Source organism: Salvelinus alpinus, chromosome 28 (genome assembly GCF_045679555.1).
Source record: "Salvelinus alpinus chromosome 28, SLU_Salpinus.1, whole genome shotgun sequence".
Lineage (NCBI taxonomy): Eukaryota > Metazoa > Chordata > Actinopteri > Salmoniformes > Salmonidae > Salvelinus > Salvelinus alpinus.
The window spans coordinates 35488563-35507024 of NC_092113.1; the positions used below are offsets into that span (position 1 = coordinate 35488563).

At 42.2% G+C, this 18462-nt stretch overlaps 1 protein-coding gene across 3 annotated transcripts in view; it reads right to left on the reverse strand.

Annotated features, from left to right (window-relative positions):
- LOC139557758 (sodium channel protein type 8 subunit alpha-like) overlaps nucleotides 1-18462 on the reverse strand; it is a 122499-nt gene that overhangs the window by 46185 nt on the left and 57852 nt on the right. For 2 of the 3 annotated variants that reach the window (XM_071372919.1, XM_071372920.1), the window contains exons 12-17: nucleotides 14600-14911; nucleotides 12727-12862; nucleotides 8437-8675; nucleotides 5359-5532; nucleotides 3916-4272; nucleotides 3144-3617 (exon numbers count right to left, since the gene is read on the reverse strand). In XM_071372919.1, the coding sequence (XP_071229020.1) occupies nucleotides 3144-3617; nucleotides 3916-4272; nucleotides 5359-5532; nucleotides 8437-8675; nucleotides 12727-12862; nucleotides 14600-14911 (1692 nt within the window). The remainder of the gene's footprint in view (nucleotides 1-3143; nucleotides 3618-3915; nucleotides 4273-5358; nucleotides 5533-8436; nucleotides 8676-12726; nucleotides 12863-14599; nucleotides 14912-18462) is intronic. The other variant, XM_071372921.1, reaches the window with a different exon arrangement.

The following is an 18462-nucleotide window of genomic DNA, read 5'->3' on the forward strand; positions in this document are numbered from 1 at the left end:
TCCATACTGCTGCGTGCATTCCACCGGGTCTCAATGAGGTTAGATGTCTCAGTATAATTAGCTCCCTCCCTGAGGCTTCATATAGGTAGACAGACGATGATACAGAGATTAGAGGACACAATAGAAGAAGAAGACATAACCCTGGGACTAACATACATCTGGTCATGCCCCCCATACACGCTAAGCATGTGATCTGTCATCAGTTAGTAATGCAGTCTATGCATATGACCTTGAGAAAACACCTGATTAACAGAGAACCATTGACTAGGTTGTACTTCACCTTGACTTGACATTCACTTAGAGAGCCTCCATTAAGTAACAGACGATGGACATTCATTTAAATGCTCTAAACTAACATAATTCAGTCTAAAAGCAAATAATACGATTTAAGATGTTCAAGGATGGAATATAAAATGACAAACCATCCATTCTTTAGTCCTAAATGTATTTACAGCTTTAAAAAAACAAAAAAACAAGCACAGCAATCAACAGTTCCATTTCATCCACTGCTGTAGCCATGAGTACAGTTGGTCGGAAGTTTACATACACCTTAGCCAAATACATTTAAACTCAGTTTTTCACAATTCCTGACATTTAATCCTAGTAAAAATTCCCTGTTTTAGCTCAGTTATGATCACCACTTCATTTTAAGAATGTGAAATGTCAGAATAATAATAGAGAGAATTATTTATTTCAGCTTTTATTTCTTTCATCACATTCCCAGTGGGTCAGAAGTTTACATACACTCAATCAGTATTTGGTAGCATTGCCTTTAAATTGTTTAACTTGGTTCAAACGTTTCGGGTAGTCTTCCATAAGCTTCCCACAATAAGTTGGGTGAATTTTGGCCCATTCCTCCTGACAGAGCTGGTGTAACTGAGTCAGGTTTGTAGGCCTCCTTACTTGCACACGCTTTTTCAGTTCTGCCCACAGGTTTTCCATAGGATTGAGGTCAGGGCATTGTGATGATGGCCACTCCAATACCTTAACTTTGTGGTCCTTCTTAAGCCATTTTGCCACAACTTTGGAAGTATGCTTGGGGTCATTGTCCATTTGGAAGACCTATTTGCGACCAAGCTTTAACTTTCTGACTGATGTCTTGAGATGTTGCTTCAATATATCCACATAATTTTACTTCCTCATGATGCCATCTATTTTGTGAAGTGCACCAGTCCATCCTGCAGCAAAGCACCCCCACAACGTGATGCTGCCACCCTCGTGCTTCACGGTTGGGATGGTGTTCATCGGCTTGCAAGCCTCCCTCTTTTTCCTCCAAACATAACGATGGTCATTATGGCCAAACAGTTCTATTTTTGTTTCATCAGACCAGAGGACATTTCTCCAAAAAGTACGATCTTTGTCCCCATTTGCAGTTGCAAACCGTAGTCTGGCTTTTTTATGGCGGTTTTGGAGCAGTGGCTTCTTCCTTGCTGAGCAGCCTTCAGGTTATGTCGATATAGGACTTGCTTTACTGTGGATATAGATACTTTTGTACCTGTTTCCTCCAGCATGTTCACAAGGTCCTTTGCTGTTGTTCTGGGATTGATTTGCACTTTTTGCACCAAATTACGTTAATCTCTAGGAGACAGAACGTGTCTCCTTCCTGAGCTGTATGACGGCTGAGTGGTCCCATGGTGTTCATACTTGCGTACTATTGTTTGTACAGAAGAACGTGCTACCTTCAGGCGTTTGGAAATTGCTCCCAAGGATGAACCAGACTTGTGGAGGTTGACAAAAAAAATTCTGAGGTCTTGGCTGATTTCTTTTGATTTTCCCATGATGTCAAGCAAAGAGGCACTGAGTTTGAAGGTAGGCCTTGAAATACCTCCACAGGTACACCTCCAATTGACTCAAATGATGTCAATTAGCCCATCACAAGCATCTAAAGCCATGACATCATTTTCTGGAATTTTCCAAGCTGTTTAAAGGCACAGTCAACTTAGTGTAAGTAAACTTCTGACCCACTGGAATTGTGATACAGTGAATTCTAAGTGAAATAATCTGTCTGCAAACAATTGTTGGTAAAATAACTTGTGTCATGCACAAACTACATGACCTAACCGACTTGCCAAAACTATAGTTTGTTAACAAGAAATTTGTGGAGTGGTTGAAAAACGAGTTTTAATGACTCCAACCTAAGTGTACGTAAACTTCCGAATTCAACTGTATATGAGTGTGTATACTATTGAGTAATGGGATTACATCAGAGCCTTGGACATGACACTATTGTTACACTGGTGACCATACCCATACTTTACAGCCAGGAGGCCACAACAACAATAACAACCATGGAGTAAAGCATTACCACAACATTACCACAACATTACTACACCATTACCACAACATGACCACAACATTGCAATAACATTACCACAACAGTACCACAACATTACAGCAACATCACTAAAACATAACCACAAAACTACCAAACAACACTGAACCATTACTACAACATGTGTCTACTACAACATTATCCCCATGCCACATTACTGCAACATTATTACAACAACATAACTACAAAATAACCACAGCATTACTTACCCCCTGTAAAAATACAACATCATTCCAAAACATTATTACAACATAACCCTGACATTACCTCCTACAACATTGCCACAGCATTACTACAACATAACCATAACATTACCTCCTGCAACATTACCAAAACATCACTACACCATAACCCCAACATTACCTCCTGCAACATTACCAAAACATCACTACACCATAACCCCAACATTACCTCCTACAACATAACCCCAACATTACCTCCTGCGACATTACCACAACATTACTACAACATAACCACAACATTACATCTCACAAGATTACCACATCATTGCTACAACATAACCCCAACATTACCTCCTGAAACATTACCAAAACATTATTATAACATAACCCCGACATAACCTCCTACAACATTACCACAGCATTACTACAACATAACCCTAACATTATCTCCTGCAACATTACCAAAATATTACTACAACATAATTAACAAGAGATAAACTGTAAAGTAGTACACTATTCCTTATAGTGCACTACTTTACATCAGAGCCCTGTTGATTTGTCATGTTGTCATGACAACATATACACTACATTATCATTCAAAATGTGGCTAACTAAATCTGTTCACTCACCTCTTTGCTGTTCTCGTTCTCCGACTCGCTGCTGAAGTCCTCGGTGTTGAGGTTCTCAAAGTCGGACTCTCCGACCGCGATAGGAACGCACACGGTCAGGTTAGGGTTGTGGATGAACGACATGTGGTCCTCGTCGATCAAGTACCTCCCGAAGCTGCTCCCTATACCACTAGTGGTGCCGTTACCATTCTTGGTGTAGTCCAGGTCGCGGTTGATATCCACACCACTGTGGTTGGCGATACAGTTCAGTTTCTTGTCATACAAGTCGTCTAAGGTTTTCTGTTCATCCTCCACCGGCGGCTTCTTGGTCAAGCTGAGCACCAACTCTGCCAGCTTGATCTTGAACCAGGCCACGCCCTTCTTGATGCGGATGACGGAGATCTGAAGGTTGTTCATTTCTCCGTCGTCATCTGTTGCGGCTAAGTTGTCTGCGCTGAACGAGGACAGCAGCAAGGCAAGGAAAAGGTTCAACACCTACAGGGAGGAGAGGAGACACACTGGGTCAGACGTGAGGGTGGATCTGATATGGTCAACAGAGATTTGTGTACAAATGGGACCTGGTATGTGTAGCTTGGGACACGCTCTCTTGTTCGGTGGGGGTAGTGTAACGAATATGGCGTTCATAAGACAGCAAACTGCTCTCCCCAGAGACTTAAGTTTCTTGGGCCAGCGGTTACAGTCACTGCCCTCGCCATGGAGACTGGGGTTTGAGAACCGTCCGTCGGGAAGGCTAACATTCCCCATCCCAACCATACACTCTGGGAACACTTACCACCAAGTTCCCGATGACCATGACCATCATGAAGACGATGAGACACATGCCCTGGCCAGCCACCTCCATACAGTCCCACATGGTCTCGATCCACTCTCCGCACAGCACCCGGAACACCATCAGGAACGAGTGGAAGAAGTCATGCATGTGCCAGCGGGGCAGCTCACAGTCCAGGGCGATCTTACACACACAGTCCTTGTAGTTCTTGCCGAACAGCTGCATGCCGACCACGGCAAAGATGAAGACGATGAGAGCTAAGACAAGGGTCAGGTTTCCCAGGGCGCCCACAGAGTTACCGATAATCTTAATCAGCATGTTGAGTGTGGGCCACGACTTGGCCAGTTTAAACACTCTCAGCTGAGTGGGGAGAGAGAGGTGGAGGAAGAGAGGGACAAAGAGAAGATGTGAGAATGACAGAAGAAGGGAGAGAGGAAAATACATATTATCAGCAGAGGGTTGAGTGATCGATAGCCCTGTTGCAGCAATGGCTCTTGGGGTATTGGTATGGTAATTGCTATAGAGGTAGAAGTAGCAGTTACACAGAATTCGATCACTCTTTTGTTGCTGACAATTTTCCTGCACAGCTGGAAATGCAAACTTGTAGTGTATTTGAGTTATTACTTTTTTTATTGTGTTTTTTGTTATCCCTTTTTATCCCTTTTTATCCCCAATTTCGTGGTATCCAATTGGTAGTTACAGTCTTGTCTCATTGCTGCAACTCCTGTAAGGACTTTGAGAGCTGTGTGTCCTCCGAAACACAACCCAACCAAGCCGCACTGCTTCTCGACAGAATGCCCACTTAACCCGGAAGCCAGCCGCACCAATGTGTCGGAGGAAACACTGTGCATCTGGCGACCGTGTCAGCGTGTACTGCACCCGGCCAGCCACAGGAGTCGCTAGTGCGCGATGGGATAAGGACATCCCTGCCGGTCAAACCCTCCCCTAACCTGGACGACGCTGAGCCAATTGTGCACCACCCCATGGGCCTCCCAATCACGACCAGCTGCGACAGAGCCTGGACTCGAACCCAGAATCTCTAGAGGCACAGGTTCACTGCAATGCAGTGCCTTAGACCACTTTGAAATTTCAGACTTTATTTGCTCTGACTAAAAATGTATCAACCCATATCAACCCATACAAATATCCATGAATTATAATCCACATTTCCTGTTACTGCAGGATTATTTTCCTGCTGTAGAAAACTGGCTCCTATTAAGACCATACATATGTGTTGAAAAGTAGCTTTACATAGACTAGTAAAGCAGTATATAAGTGATATTTCACATAGTAAATAATCACTATAATAGAGACAGTACTGTAGCTGAGCAATAACCATGTAATCATTCAGTAACTGAATCAATGCACACTGTGTATTTAACATCATTTGAATACACAACAAACATGTATATTTTGAGGGGAGGACAGGGCTCAAAAAGAGTTTACCAATCGGAATGATCTGAGCACAGACAGCCCCTCCACGTCAGCCAATGCCAGCTCCACTAAGGACAGGGTCACAATGAAGCCGTCGAAGCAGTTCCACCCCTCCTGGAAGTAGTAGTAGGGATCCATGGCAACCAACTTGGCAAACATCTCCACAGCAAAGATCCCTGTGAACACCTGGCAGGGACGGATAGAGGTCAGAGGTCAGGTAGAGTAACTGCTACTAGAACCTTTACCTTGTCAAAGGGACCAACAGAGGTCAGATGTACTGTACGAACTCGTACTGTAATTATTCAAAAAGGGTGCAGTGAGCACTATTTTACATCGAAATTAAGGCGGACCGCTATCCAGAGGCTAGTACTTTTCAGACCGCGAAAATGTGCAAAACTAGCCCCCCAGGACAGTGACAAAGATTTATCTTTCTAAATCTCACAGCTGCTCTGAAGTCAGTAAGGATATCGTGACACCTCTGTGTTCTGCTAATCTGATTTCGTGGTTAATCTGAGTCTAATGAATGACAAAAAGTCATAGTTAATCTGATTCTAATGAATGATTGAAGGTCATAGTTAATCATGGAGCCAGATAAGGTGTACATAGATCAAGGCGTGGCCGGGCAGGGGGCTGTATCTGCGCTAGTTGGCTGTACCTGCACCAAAACTCCAGTATTTTTCCTTCATAGCTTGTTCTCCATCTTTTTTTTAAATAGGGAGCCAATTTGTTTTGAGCACTTTTATTTCCATGACTGATCAAAACTTGTTTTCTTATGGCTCTCTCTTGCCCCTCTGCAGCAGACATATAGTGAGCAATAAGTTTGGAACATCAAATCACAATACATATAGAATCGTGAGAATCGTAATACATATCGTATCGGCATCTAAGTATCATGATAATACAGTATCGTGAGGTCCCTGGCAATTCCCAACCCTATAAAACAGTTTTTTGAGCATATCTGTTTCTCACAATTTAATGAAAGTGATACGTTTTTCGGCTGCTATTATTGATCAAACCGCTGTCATAAATATCATACCCTTACCACAAACAGAGTGACTGTCTTATACTGCTGTGCTATCCATGCTAACAGTATTAGCTATTAGCTTTAACTGGTAGGCCTAAGCAAATAAGCAAGCTATCCATGCTAACATGCTAGTTGAATATGATGAAAAGTGCTGCTCAAGAACTAGACACAGTTTCTGTAGAAATGCTAATGGTAAAACGCCTAGTTTGGGTTTTCAAAGGAAGAGAGCAGTGATTCAGGCCCCATTTTAGAGAAGCTAATCGATCAGGCAGCATACAATATTAATGTAGGCCTCCCACCAGCACAGAGACAGCAGGGAGAGTGAAACAGAGTGCTGTCTGAACACTGTTAGGGGAGAGGGAGAGAGAGGGAGAGAGAGGGAGAGAGAGAGACGCCCCTCTACAGACCAGACCAGTCCCATGTAAGAAATGGGGGGTAGAGCATGGAGCTTGCAACGCCAGGGTTGTGGGTTCAATTCCCACATGGGACCAGTACAAAAAAAGTATGAAGCTAGGAGCGTCTAGGAGCAACAACAGCTTAGCCGCGAAGTGGTAGGCCGCACAAGCTCAAAGAACGGGATCGCCTCTAAATCGCCTATCCTCGGTTGCATCACTCACTACCGAGTTCCAAACTGCCTCTCGAAGCAACGTCAGCACAAGAACTGTTCGTTAGGAGCTTCAGGAAATGAGTTTCCATGGCAAAGCAGCCGCACACAAGATCACCATGTGCATTGCCAAGCGTCGGCTGGAGTGGTGTAAAGCTCGACGCCATTGGACTCTGGAGCAGTGGAAACATGTTCTTTGGAGTGATGAATCACCCTTCACCATCTGGCAGTCCTACAGACAAATCTGGGTTTGGCGGATGCCAGGAGAACGCTACCTGTCCAAATGCATAGGGCCAACTGTAAAGTTTGGTGGAGGCGGAATAATGATCTGGGGTTGTTTTTCTTAGTTCCAGTGAATGGAAATCTTAACACTACAGCATACAATGACATTCTAGACAATTCTGTGCTTCCAACTTTGCCCTTCCCTGTTTCAGCATGAAAATTCCCCCATGCACAAAGCAAGGCGCACACTGAAATGGTTTGTCGAGATCAGTGTGGAAGAACTTGACTGGCCTGCACAGATTCTTGATCTCAACTCCATCGAACACCTTTGGGATGAATTGGACCGACGACTACGAGCCAGTTCTAACACCCAACATCAGCGCCCGACCCCCCTAATGCCCTTGTGGCTAAATGGAATCAAGTCCCCGCTGCAATGTTTCCATCTAGTGGAAATCCTTCCGAGAAGAGTGGAGGCTGTTATAGCAGAAAAGGGAGGAACAACTCCATATTAATGCCCATGATTTTAGAATGATGTTCGACAAGCAGGTGTCCACATACTTTTGACCATGTAGTGTATCTGTCCCACTACCAATTTGGCACATACTCTACTACAGTCTTTCCTGTTCCCTGGCCTCTACTTACTGTCCTATTCATTGTGTTAAATTATTTGAGGTCAATAATAGAAAGTGTCTTATGCTTCCATATACTTTCTTAGTTAACCTTTAACTGCAGTGGGCTAAATCAGAGTCACACAGAGTGTTTCTTGGTCGTCTTAAACAAATCTACTTTGAAACAAAAGTATACACCTCACACACATGGTTATGGCTTTAAAAAAGAAGAAGACACTTTTACCATGTCAGATATAGAGTTGAAATGTATAAAATGTTTCAGTTTGCAACCCAATATTACACTTTAGATACATCAATGAAGACTAAAATATAACAAAACTGTTTGACATAGAAACACCAGATTTTCAGCCTTTAAAAAAAGAAACTGTTGATTAATTATGATATTAATACAATTCTGCCCATGAGGCCCCTTGTAATTTGACTGCAGGAAAGGGTTTTAATACTATACAAATACCAGGTTAGTACCAGCTCATAGTACCTTTTAAAGGGGCACTACACCACTTCTTAAGGTTCAAAAGTGGTGAAGTGCCCTTTAAGTACCACCTTAAAACGGCTGTAAAATAAATCAACTGCAGTAATACCACACAAAAAAGAGATAGTGAAATCCTCACCAAGTTTCCCACGAACAGCACCTCCTCAAAGTGTGGGGTCATGGGATAGTGCTCCATGGCCATGAACAGGGTGTTGAGGACGATGCAGACGGTGATGGCCAGGTCCACGAAGGGGTCCATGACGATCAGGTTGACGATCTCCTTGATCTTCAACCAGATGGGACAACACTCCCAGATGAGGACCATGTTGGAGAACTTATACCACCACGGTGGACAACTACGCTGAGACTCCTCCAGTTCTGAGAAAAGTATTTAAGAGACCCGCAAGGAAAGGAATATATCAAAAATCTAAACAATAGAAAAGTCCCCAACAGTGCAAACCCTGTCCCCGCCAACGTGTCCCCGCCAAAGTGCCACTCCAGGCAGGCTAAAGGAAATGCTTAAAGTATTTGAAAGAAAGCTAATACTATTTGAATTAAGGTCCGCTATTGATAAATGTTACGAAATAATAATACGTTCTGTATATGTGACATATAGTAATATGTCTGTAATGAAGTATATGTCTGTACAAGAATGACAATATATACACCGAGTGTACAAAACATTAGGAACACCTGCTCTTTCCAGACTGACCAGGCAATTCCAGGTGAAAGTTATGATCCCTTATTGATGTCACCTGTTAAAGAAGGATTTTTAAGCATTGAGACAATTGAGAGATGGATTGTGTATGTGTGCCATTCTGAGGGTGAATCGGCACGATAAAAGATGTAAGTGCCGTTGAACGGGGTATGGTAGTAGGTGCCATGCGCACCAGTTTCAGTGTGTCAAGAACTGCAACGCTGCTGGGTGTTTCACACTCAACAGTGTTGCGTGTGTATCAAGAATGGTCCACCACCAAAAGAACATCTAGCCAACTCGACACAAATGTGGGCAGCATCGGAGTCAACATGGGCCAGCATCCCTGTGGAACGCTTGACACCTTGTAGAGTCCATGCCTCAACGAACTGAAGCTGTTCTGAGGGCAAAGGGGGGTGCAATTCAATATTAGTAAGGTGTTCCTAATGTTTTGTATACTCAGTGTAGCTATAGATATAGGAGATTTAGAACTGTTCGTCCAATGAGCGAGGAGGGCACCTCAGGTGAGTTCCGTTTGGGGAACAAGAAAGTCTATCAATAAAATCTGATCTGATCTAGAAAAAACTGTTCCTCCAAAACGAGGACATCTAAGGTAAGAGACAGTTTAGACTAAGAAAAATATAACTCAGGTTTGGAACTTTTTGGTTTAGACTGTCAGGTGAAAGCAACAGAGCATGGAAATAGCTAGAAAGTGTAGGGAGATGTAAAGTATAGTTAGTGTAGGGTGATGTAAAGTATAGTTTGTGTAGGGAGATGTATAGTTAGTGTAGGGAGATGTATAGTTAGTGTAGGGAGATGTATAGTTAGTGTAGGGAGATTTATAGTTCGTGTAGGGAGATGTATAGTTAGTGTAGGGAGATTTATAGTTAGTGTAGGGAGATGTATAGTTAGTGTAGGTAGATGTATAGTTAGTGTAGGGAGATGTATAGTTAGTGTAATGAGATGTATAGTTAGTGTAGGGAGATGAATAGTTAGTGTAGGGAGATGTATAGTTAGTGTAGGTAGATGTATAGTTAGTGTAGGGAGATGTATAGTTAGTGTAATGAGATGTATAGTTAGTGTAGGGAGATGAATAGTTAGTGTAGGGAGATGTATAGTTAGTGTAGGTAGATGTATAGTTAGTGTAGGTAGATGTATAGTTAGTGTACGGAGATGTATAGTTAGTGTAGGGAGATGTATAGTTAGTGTAGGGAGATGTATAGTTAGTGTAGGTAGATGTATAGTTAGTGTAGGGAGATGTATAGTTAGTGTAGGGAGATGTATAGTTAGTGTAGGGAGATGTATAGTTAGTGTAAGGAGATGTATAGTTAGTTTAAGGAGATGTATAGTTAGTGTAGGGGGATGTATAGTTAGTGTAAAGAGATGTAGGGTGATGTATAGTTAGTGTAGGGAGATGTATAGTTAGTGTAGGGAGATGTATAGTTAGTGTAGGGAGATGTATAGTTAGTGTAGGGAGATGAATAGTTAGTGTAGGGAGATGTATAGTTAGTGTAGGGAGATGTATAGTTAGTGTAGGGAGATGTATAGTTAGTGTAAGGAGATGTATAGTTAGTGTAGGGAGATGTATAGTTAGTGTAAGGAGATGTATAGTTAGTGTAAGGAGATGTATAGTTAGTGTAAAGAGATGTAGGGTGATGTATAGTTAGTGTAGGGCGATGTATAGTTAGTGTAGGTAGATGTATAGTTAGTGTAGGGAGATGTATAGTAAGTGTAGGGAGATGTATAGTTAGTGTAGGGCGATGTATAGTTAGTGTAGGGAGATGTATAGTAAGTGTAGGGAGATGTATAGTTAGTGTAGGGCAATGTATAGTTAGTGTAGGGAGATGTATAGTAAGTGTAGGGAGATGTATAGTTAGTGTAGGGCAATGTATAGTTAGTGTAGGGAGATGTATAGTTAGTGTAGGGAGATGTATAGTTAGTGTAGGGAGATGTATAGTTCGTGTACGGAGATGTATAGTAAGTGTAGGGAGATGTATAGTTAGTGTAGGGCAATGTATAGTTAGTGTAGGGAGATGTATAGTTAGTGTAGGGAGATGTATAGTTAGTGTAGGGAGATGTATAGTTCGTGTACGGAGATGTATATTTAGTGTAGGGAGATGTATAGTTAGTGTAGGGCGATGTATAGTTAGTGTAGGGAGATGTATAGTTAGTGTAGGGAGATGTATATTTAGTGTAGGGCGATGTATAGTTAGTGTAGGGCGATGTATAGTTAGTGTAGGGAGATGTATAGTTAGTGTAAGGAGATGTATAGTTAGTGTAAGGAGATGTATAGTTAGTGTAAGGATATGTATAGTTAGTGTAGGTAGATGTATAGTTAGTGTAGGGAGATGTATAGTAAGTGTAGGGAGATGTATAGTTAGTGTAGGGCAATGTATAGTTAGTGTAGGGAGATGTATAGTTAGTGTAGGGAGATGTATAGTTAGTGTAGGGAGATGTATAGTTCGTGTACGGAGATGTATATTTAGTGTAGGGAGATGTATAGTTAGTGTAGGGCGATGTATAGTTAGTGTAGGGAGATGTATAGTTAGTGTAGGGAGATGTATATTTAGTGTAGGGAGATGTATAGTTAGTGTAGGGCGATGTATAGTTAGTGTAGGGAGATGTATAGTTAGTGTAGGGCGATGTATAGTTAGTGTAGGGAGATGTATAGTTAGTGTAGGTAGATGTATAGTTAGTGTAGGGAGATGTATAGTTAGTGTAGGGAGATGTATAGTTAGTGTAGGGAGATGTATAGTTAGTGTAGGGAGATGTATAGTTAGTGTACGGAGATGTATAGTTAGTGTAGGGAGATGTATAGTTAGTGTAGGGAGATGTATAGTTAGTGTACGGAGATGTATAGTTAGTGTAGGGAGATGTATAGTTAGTGTAGGGAGATGTATAGTTAGTGTAGGGAGATGTATAGTTAGTGTAGGGAAATGTATAGTTAGTGTAGGGAGATGTATAGTTAGTGTAGGGAGATGTATAGTTAGTGTAGGGAGATGTATAGTTAGTGTAGGGAGATATATAGTTAGTGTAGGGAGATGTATAGTTAGTGTAGGGAGATGTATAGTTAGTGTAGGGAGATGTATAGTTAGTGTACGGAGATGTATATTTAGTGTAGGGAGATGTATAGTTAGTGTAGGTAGATGTATAGTTAGTGTAGGGAGATGTATAGTTAGTGTAGGGAGATGTATATTTAGTGTAGGGAGATGTATATTTAGTGTAGGGAGATGTATATTTAGTGTAGGGAGATGTATAGTTAGTGTACGGATATGTATATTTAGTGTAGGGAGATGTATAGTTAGTGTACGGAGATGTATATTTAGTGTAGGGAGATGTATAGTTAGTGTAGGGAGATGTATATTTAGTGTAGGGAGATGTATAGTTAGTGTAGGGAGATGTATATTTAGTGTAGGGAGATGTATAGTTAGTGTAGGGAGATGTATAGTTAGTGTAGGGAGATGTATATTTAGTGTAGGGAGATGTATAGTTAGTGTACGGAGATGTATATTTAGTGTAGGGAGATGTATAGTTAGTGTAGGGAGATGTATAGTTAGTGTACGGAGATGTATATTTAGTGTAGGGAGATGTATAGTTAGTGTAGGGAGATGTATAGTTAGTGTACGGAGATGTATAGTTAGTGTAGGGAGATGTATAGTAAGTGTAGGGAGATGTATAGTTAGTGTACGGAGATGTATATTTAGTGTAGGGAGATGTATAGTATAGAGGCAGTACCCTCCGCTAGTGTGTTGGTGATGACGCTCATGACACTGTTGGTCCGCTCTTTCCTTCCGAAGGAGGTATTGAGCTGGTCCATAGACACCATCAGGGAACCAGACAGCTTCTTCTTCACCTCAACCTCAGTAGTGGGCTGCCAGGAGGAAGAAGAAGAATCAAGCACTAATGGTAGTCAAACCATGAACACCACCACACAGCGCCATCGCTGGCCAGGGAGGGAAGTGCACTTGTAACAAGATTGGATTGGAAAGAAGGGTGGGATAAACTGTAAATTGGTAAATTTTTGGTTGCCACACAGGGTAGTAATGTATTTGTCTTGTTGTCGATGGATACTGATGGTAGGGAGAGTATATTGTGTCTAGAAACATGCAGGTCTTTCACAGCCAGAGTGAGAGCAGCAGTATAGGGAAATTTGACCTTATTGTGATTACATAAAACTTGAATATTTGAATATTCAGAAATTGAGCACGGAAGTGTTTTGTATGTGTGTGTATGTATGTACATTATTCAGTCTGACTTACCTTATCTCTGATCCAACCATTACTCCTGAACCAACCTAAATGTCCCCCTGCCAAATGTGCCAATCCTGCCACTATATTTCACCCCTCTAACCATTCTCCTATCCTTAACGTCTCCAGAATTAGTACTTTTTTGACCCTAGAATATCACCTTCAAGTCCTGTAACAAATTCTGTAGCATTTGAAGAGAACGTAGAGGGAAGAGTAGTCTGGTTCCCGTAGAGAACATTAGGGGCAACATTATTGGGATTATTGAGGTCCGTTCCAGTCGGCATGCATTGAGCATGCGCCAAGTAAAGAGAAGGAGAGGATAGGTTAGATACCATAGTCACTAGATTAGTTGTTATCATGCTGGCTAAGTTAAAAACACTGTACAAGACCTGTAGAAGGGCCAGGTCAAACTGCCATGCTGCTTACTAGCAAAAGAGAAACATTGGTTTGACTTTTCTGTTTGGTTTGTTCACAGCGTATTGTTTGAAAAGAAAGGGACTATTTTTGGCTATTTTGAAGGGTTTTTACTTACAATGACTGTGATATGTGGTTGTTTTTACCTTGTATTTTAGTTGAATGTCGCCCTAAGATAAGAGAGTTTGCTAAATTAGTACAATGTTAAAGGACTAGTTCAAGATTTTGGCAATTAAACCCTTTTCTATTAACCCAGAGTCAGATAAACTCATGGATACCATTTGTATGTCCCTGTGTGCAGTTTCAAGGAAGTTGAAGGTAGTTTCTAGAGCCAATACTAATGTTAGCGCAATGGCTGGTAGTCTACAGGAGCAAGGGCTTAATTGCCAAAATCTCGAACTATCCCTTTAATGTCAATGTAACGTCACACTGTTTGGCGTGAGGATATTAAAACGTTGAGATATAAAACAACAGTATGCTGGTAGTCACTGAAAAACCCAGTTATAAAGTAACAATAACAACCTTTTTTTCTGATGAACTAGTTTCTCTATTTTGCTTCTTTGGCTGGTGGTGGGATGCAGCATAGCATACACTACATACTAGGTAGCAGGGGAGGAGAGCGAGCGCAGATAGCGCAGACATACGGACTTGCAAAGAAGAACGTCGAGAAGAGAGATAGAATCAGAGAGAGAGAAAGAAAGAGAGAATAAGATAGAGAAAAAGAGAGAATAAGACAGAGGGAGAGGCAGAGAGAGAGAAAGAGAGAGAATAAGATAGGAGAGAGTAAGATAAGGAGAGAGAGAGAATAACATAGAGAAAGAGAGAGCGAGGGTAAGATAGAGAAAGATAGAGTAAGATAGAGAAAGAGAGAGGGATAGAGAGAGAGTAAGATAGAGAAAGAGGGGGCCATGCCTAGACGGGTCTGAGTTACTTATTGACTTCCTTACACTGTCGTCACCAGATGCCTTATCTATTTTCACCTCAGGCAGAAGCCGTCCGCCGGTCCCCGGACTGATCAGAGACACCACGCCGTTGCAGTCCACCGTGGAGTTCCTCTTCCCACCACCGTGGTGGTAGCCGGTGTAGCTGCACCGCCGGTACGGGCTGAACCGGGGGCCCAGCCTCTCCTCGCACTCCTCCACCATGCTGTGCTCGTCGTCGGCGAACTCGTTCTCCGAGCCCACGGCCTTGAAGCTGAAGATGCTGCTCTTGCTGTTGTGCCTCGACAGAAACGGTGAGCCGGGGATACTGAGAAGGGACTGCAGGGGACAGGGAAATAAGGAGAGGAAATAAGGAAAGGAGACGAGTGAGTGATTGAAATTGATATAGTTGTAACACAAATCACATCATAGTGCTGAAGGTCAAAAGTTCAATCCCCACAACCATCTATGCTACTTTATCTCCTCCTGCCTTTCTCTCCACCTCTATTTCTGTAATGTCTAAATTAAGTTTAATTTCAAAACGCGATCTAGCCATTTTCAGAAATGTTTGTAAATTTACACAAATGAAAACACATCTTGTGAAAGAGCCGGAGCTATAATTTGTTAATCTTACCATGACATGGGCTAGTGAAAAGACACCAATGATTACCAAGGTAATTTTATTTTAGATTGACAAATAATCATGTTTTGTGGCAAAATGCTATATATCCACCCCAAACAACAGAACTGCAATAGAAAAAGAATCCCGATTGGGTTTTAAACAGTTTCATGTAATAAAGTATCGATACGTAAATAAATACATTTTCAAAGAATCCATTTGTTTCAACTACACTGCTCAAAAAAATAAAGGGAACACTTAAACAACACAATGTAACTCCAAGTCAATCACACTTCTATGAAATCAAACTGTCCACTTAGGAAGCAACACTGATAGACAATAAATTTCACATGCTGTTGTGCAAATGGAATAGACAAAAGGTGGAAATTATAGGCAATTAGCAAGACACCCCCAAAAAAGGAGTGATTCTGCAGGTGGTGACCACAGACCACTTCTCAATTCCTATGCTTCCTGGCTGATGTTTTGGTCACTTTTGAATGCTGGCGGTGCTCTCACTCTAGTGGTAGCATGAGACGGAGTCTACAACCCACACAAGTGGCTCAGGTAGTGCAGTTCATCCAGGATGGCACATCAATGCGAGCTGTGGCAAGAAGGTTTGCTGTGTCTGTCAGCGTAGTGTCCAGAGCATGGAGGCGCTACCAGGAGACAGGCCAGTACATCAGGAGACGTGGAGGAGGCCGTAGGAGGGCAACAACCCAGCAGCAGGACCGCTACCTCCGCCTTTGTGCAAGGAGGTGCACTGCCAGAGCCCTGCAAAATGACCTCCAGCAGGCCACAAATGTGCATGTGTCAGCATATGGTCTCACAAGGGGTCTGAGGATCTCATCTCAGTACCTAATGGCAGTCAGGCTACCTCTGGCGAGCACATGGAGGGCTGTGCGGCCCCACAAAGAAATGCCACCCCACACCATGACTGACCCACCGCCAAACCGGTCATGCTGGAGGATGTTGCAGGCAGCAGAACATTCTCCACGGCGTCTCCAGACTCTGTCACGTCTGTCACATGTGCTCATGTGCTCAGTGTGAACCTGCTTTCATCTGTGAAGAGCACAGGGCGCCAGTGGCGAATTTGCCAATCTTGGTGTTCTCTGGCAAATGCCAAACGTCCTGCACGGTGCTGGGCTGTAAGCACAACCCCCACCTGTGGACGTCGGGCCCTCATACCACCCTCATGGAGTCTGTTTCTGACCGTTTGAGCAGACACATGCACATTTGTGGCCTGCTGGAGGTCATTTTGCAGGGCTCTGGCAGTGCACCTCCTTGCACAAAGGCGGAGGTAGCGGTCCTGCTGCTGGGTTGTTGCCCTCCTACGGCCTCCTCCACGTCTCCTGATGTACTGGCCTGTCTCCTGGTAGCGCCTCCATGCTCTGGACACTACGCTGACAGACACAGCAAACCTTTTTGCCACAGCTCGCATTGATGTGCCATCCTGGATGAACTGCACTACCTGAGCCACTTGTGTGGGTTGTAGACTCCGTCTCATGCTACCACTAGAGTGAGAGCACCGCCAGCATTCAAAAGTGACCAAAACATCAGCCAGGAAGCATAGGAACTGAGAAGTTGTCTGGGGTCACCACCTGCAGAATCACTCCTTTTTTGGGGGTGTCTTGCTAATTGCCTATAATTTCCACCTTTTGTCTATTCCATTTGCACAACAGCATGTGAAATGTATTGTCAATCAGTGTTGCTTCCTAAGTGGACAGTTTGATTTCACAGAAGTGTGATTGACTTGGAGTTACATTGTGTTGTTTAAGTGTTCCCTTTATTTTTTTGAGCAGTGTATATTGTGCAAATAGCCTATCACATATTGCCAATTTATTGTATCCAAAGGGTGAACAAGGTATATACAATGTGTTTAATTTTCTGACAGCTTTTGTAAAAAGTTTATGGGGGTTTTACCGTTTTTTTTCTGTAGGATAAATCACAAGGACAGCTTTTTGAGTTTGGTTATATATACACTTTAAGGAAGGATTTAAAGAATAATTAGAAAGTCAAGGATGGATTGATTCTTATTGTTGGAGTGACTCAGCCCACTGACATAGCCCTCCGTAGGTTTACAGACAGTAGCCTATTATTGTTTCCCGTCGCTGGATCTTTGCTCTCTCCTTTTCATGAGCTTGTTTAAAAAGTTTCCTCTTTCGGCCAACAGGAACAGATATCACAGGCTCCGAAGTGATCCATAATAATCAAAAGGTCCACGACACTCTAGAGGTCAAAGATAACCTAGTGCTAGGTAGCCAGCGTGCAAACAGCTGAGAGTGACAGCTGTCTCTCTCTGCATCTGGCTGACTAAGTCAGGGGTTAGCCTAAATTAATAAGATATGGTTCTTATTAAACCTAACTTATGACTGAACAGACAAATAGAATAGAAATTATTCCCTAAATGACTCACTTTAGCGCTAGCGGCAAAAACGATATGGAACATTTCATTCATCTGGACGGTGGATATAGCCAGAGCCATTTATTTAGAGAGTTGGGCCAACTTTTAGAATGTTTAATACTGTTCTAATTCTAGACATTCAGTTCCAGAACATTTTATTGAAATATTCCCTGTGTAATGTTAATGAGGTTCTAACATGGCTGCCGTAGAATGTTGTAGTGTCATGTAAATGCATCATAATGCAGAAACCTCATGGTCCAACTCTATAAATACATGGCTCTGGATATAGCACGTTTTGGTACGAAACAAATGTTGTCAGATATCGCGTTTGCAAAATAAATAAATGAATACATTCTAAAGTAAATGTTTGAAAAGTATGAGAACAGTCATAATTTACACACATAGAAAGGTACCCATGATATTTAATTTCAGATGAAAAAATGCAAATGTGAAAAAATTGGCATTTAGCATGCTTTGGTCATTTAATTAAGAACCTGCTGTATGTAAAATATTGTGTTATAGCTTGGAAAATAAATACATGTGACTCTGGATGACAACATAATGATGTTTGTTTCCAACATTAGGGCCGTTTAACTAAAGAAGTTAAACCGGCTTTGTGTTTTCTTTTCTTCCCATGATGCTAATGAGTATTGCGATACTGATATCGTCCTGCCCCTAAGTAGCAGTACAATATGAAAGACCCCAGAACAAAATAACACTCTTCCATAATGAAACATTAATGTATTCACTGTTAATAATTCAAGCATTGGATGAAAGCTGCTGTATCTTCAGTTACAACAGCAGGTTATGATGAATGCTGCTGTATCTTCAGCTACAACAGCAGGTTATGATGAATGCTGCTGTATCTTC